The sequence below is a fragment of the Fragaria vesca genome, linkage group LG3 (genome assembly GCF_000184155.1).
Source record: "Fragaria vesca subsp. vesca linkage group LG3, FraVesHawaii_1.0, whole genome shotgun sequence".
NCBI classification, from domain to species: domain Eukaryota; kingdom Viridiplantae; phylum Streptophyta; class Magnoliopsida; order Rosales; family Rosaceae; genus Fragaria; species Fragaria vesca.
The window spans coordinates 11,726,824-11,729,356 of NC_020493.1; the positions used below are offsets into that span (position 1 = coordinate 11,726,824).

The 2,533-nt window shown below is 37.2% G+C and overlaps 1 protein-coding gene across 1 annotated transcript; it reads left to right on the forward strand.

Moving 5' to 3' along the window:
- Window positions 1-1,545: 1,545 nt before the first annotated feature.
- Window positions 1,546-2,533, forward strand: LOC101308061 (probable glutathione S-transferase parC-like). Its single transcript, XM_004294171.1, has 2 exons — window positions 1,546-2,019; window positions 2,173-2,533. Exons 1-2 carry the CDS (start codon window positions 1,702-1,704, stop codon window positions 2,515-2,517), a joined length of 663 nt encoding a protein of 220 aa, XP_004294219.1. The 5' UTR covers window positions 1,546-1,701; the 3' UTR covers window positions 2,518-2,533.

Genomic DNA, 2,533 nt, shown 5'->3' on the forward strand with positions numbered 1-2,533 from the left:
AGAGGTTAGTTGGGTTCTGAATGAGTGTTTAAGTTATGTAACTGTTTTCAATCAATTAGAATTCAACATGTTTACCGTAAAACAAATGTTATTGTAAATAGACTTGCACATGTATCTTGCTAGTAGTTGTTCCATACATCCATTATTGATATGTGCTTAGGTTAGGGGATACTTCTTTTTTTTTGAAAGGAGGGGATACTTCTTATATCATACAGAATGCTCTTCGTAGTTTTATTTTATTTTATTTTATTTTTTATAATCTGCAGCTTGGGTTATATGTGTTATGTTGCTCCAGATCCAAAATATTTCTATTAATATAATACATGGAATCAGGGACTTGGGGATGAGCCTTCCAACTTGGATTGGTTCCAAGACCCTTTGAAACAGAAATTAATAACAGAGTTGGTTTGTTCTAAAACCAGAGGTGGTAGTGGTGATGGATAAGAAAAGAAATGAGAGAGAGAGAGAGGAGCGGATCCAGATCTGAAAATGGGTGATGAGCTAAGTTGCATGGACACGGACAAAACTCAAAAATTGAGTTTCCGACACGGCAAACAAAATTATATATTTATGTATTTTTAATAAATAAAAAATATACTAATATATGAAATAAGTTCATTACATTATCAAATAAAGTTTTAAATTCAATCTATTTCATAACCATAAGAAATAAGTCAAGTGCATAACTAATAACATTAAAAGCAACATACCTCTAGCACCTAAAACATAACATTAAAGAAAAACAAACTTGAACAGTAGTTTGTTTTCAAACAGAGCAATATCTAGCACAGTAGCACTTAATAGACAAAAAGATGAACTAATATAATTATCATATCCATAATCTATCCAAACTTTTTTTTTTTTTTTAAAGTCTGAAACGCTAACGTGGAGTGTTGCAATGTCGTGTCGGGCCGGTCAACGTGTCCGAGACGTGTCCGAAAAGTCAATTTTTTCAAACACGTCATGTGGGGTGTCGAACACGTATTTTGTTGTGTCGGCGTGTCGAACACTCCGACACTCCAGGGGTGTGGAGTGCCCGTGCAACATAGGTGATGAGAGAAAACATAAGTTGAGGGAGGGGAATTATAGGTATAAAAATAAGGAAAAATTTGAAAATTTTGCTAGTGGGAATAGCACTCTAAGAGTATAGAGGGTTAATGAGAATTTTAGAATATGATGATTTTATTAGTGGAAAAAAAACCTCAGATTTAGGGCCAGTAGACATTTTCTCAAATGATACAATGAGTCTGTTGTAAGTCGAACACACGACCTCTACTTATTAAGAGAAGACATGTCACACTGAACCAAATGAAACCGGCCATAACCAAGATAATTTTAAACAAGAATTCAACAACAAAAGCACGAAATATAATTTGCTATTGATTTATATTCTTTAATCAGTCTGGATCTTTCTATAATATATGGGTCATGATTAATTTATAAGCTCATGTTGTATTGATTAATTAACTAGTAATCCTTCTAGATCGCATCTGGACCAAAGTCGTTTCATTTGTTATAAAAACCTTGAAAGCTAGCCTCAGCCTCAGCACTCACTTGCCTAGTACTGTAATCCGATCCTTTCTTTCTTCTTCAGTCTTTTAGTTTAACTAGCAACCAAGCTCATATACAAAAAAAAAAAAAAACAAACTAGCAACCAAGCTGATTAAGCAAGGTAAGCAGAACAAGTTTGCGATAGTGTCAATGGCGGAGGAGGTTGTTCTTCTGGGCTTCTGGTCGAGCATGTTCGCCATGAGACCCAGAGTTGCTCTGGCGGAGAAGGGCGTGGAGTATGAGTACAGAGAGGAAGACTTGCCCAACAAAACCTCACTGCTTCTGGAGATGAACCCGATCCACAAGAAGGTCCCAGTTCTTATCCACAACGGCAAACCGGTCTGTGAGTCGGTCAACATCGTCCAGTATATCGACGAGGCTTGGAAGGACAAAGGTCCTACTTTGCTTCCCTCCGATCCTTACGAGAGAGCTCAGGCCAGGTTCTGGGTTGATTACATTGATAAAAAGGTAATAAACTTTGTTGAGATATCAATCCCAGGAATATGAGATCTCACGTACCCTGAGTTTATACTTTATTGGTAGCTACATTTTTATTGTAATTTTTAATTTTTGTTTTCTCCCAGATCAAGTAATATGCTAATATAAAGTGATGAACTGCAGTTATATGAAGCTGGGAAGAGTATATGGTCCACAAAGGGAGAAGAACAAGAAGCAGCCAAGAAGGTTTTTCTTGAAATCCTTAAGCTGCTGGAGGGAGAACTTGGGGACAAGACGTACTTTGGGGGAGTGAGCTTCGGGTTCGTAGACATCAATCTTGTCACATTTTACTGCTGGTTTTATACCTATGAGACCATCGGAAACTTCAGCATAGAGGCAGAGTGCCCCAAACTAATTGCATGGTTCGAAAAGTGTATGCTGAAGGAGAGTGTCTCCAAAACTCTTCCAGACCCAAAAAAGGTGTATGAATTTTGCCTTTTCTTGCAGAAGTATTATGGTGTGGCCTAGACATCCAGTTGAAGAG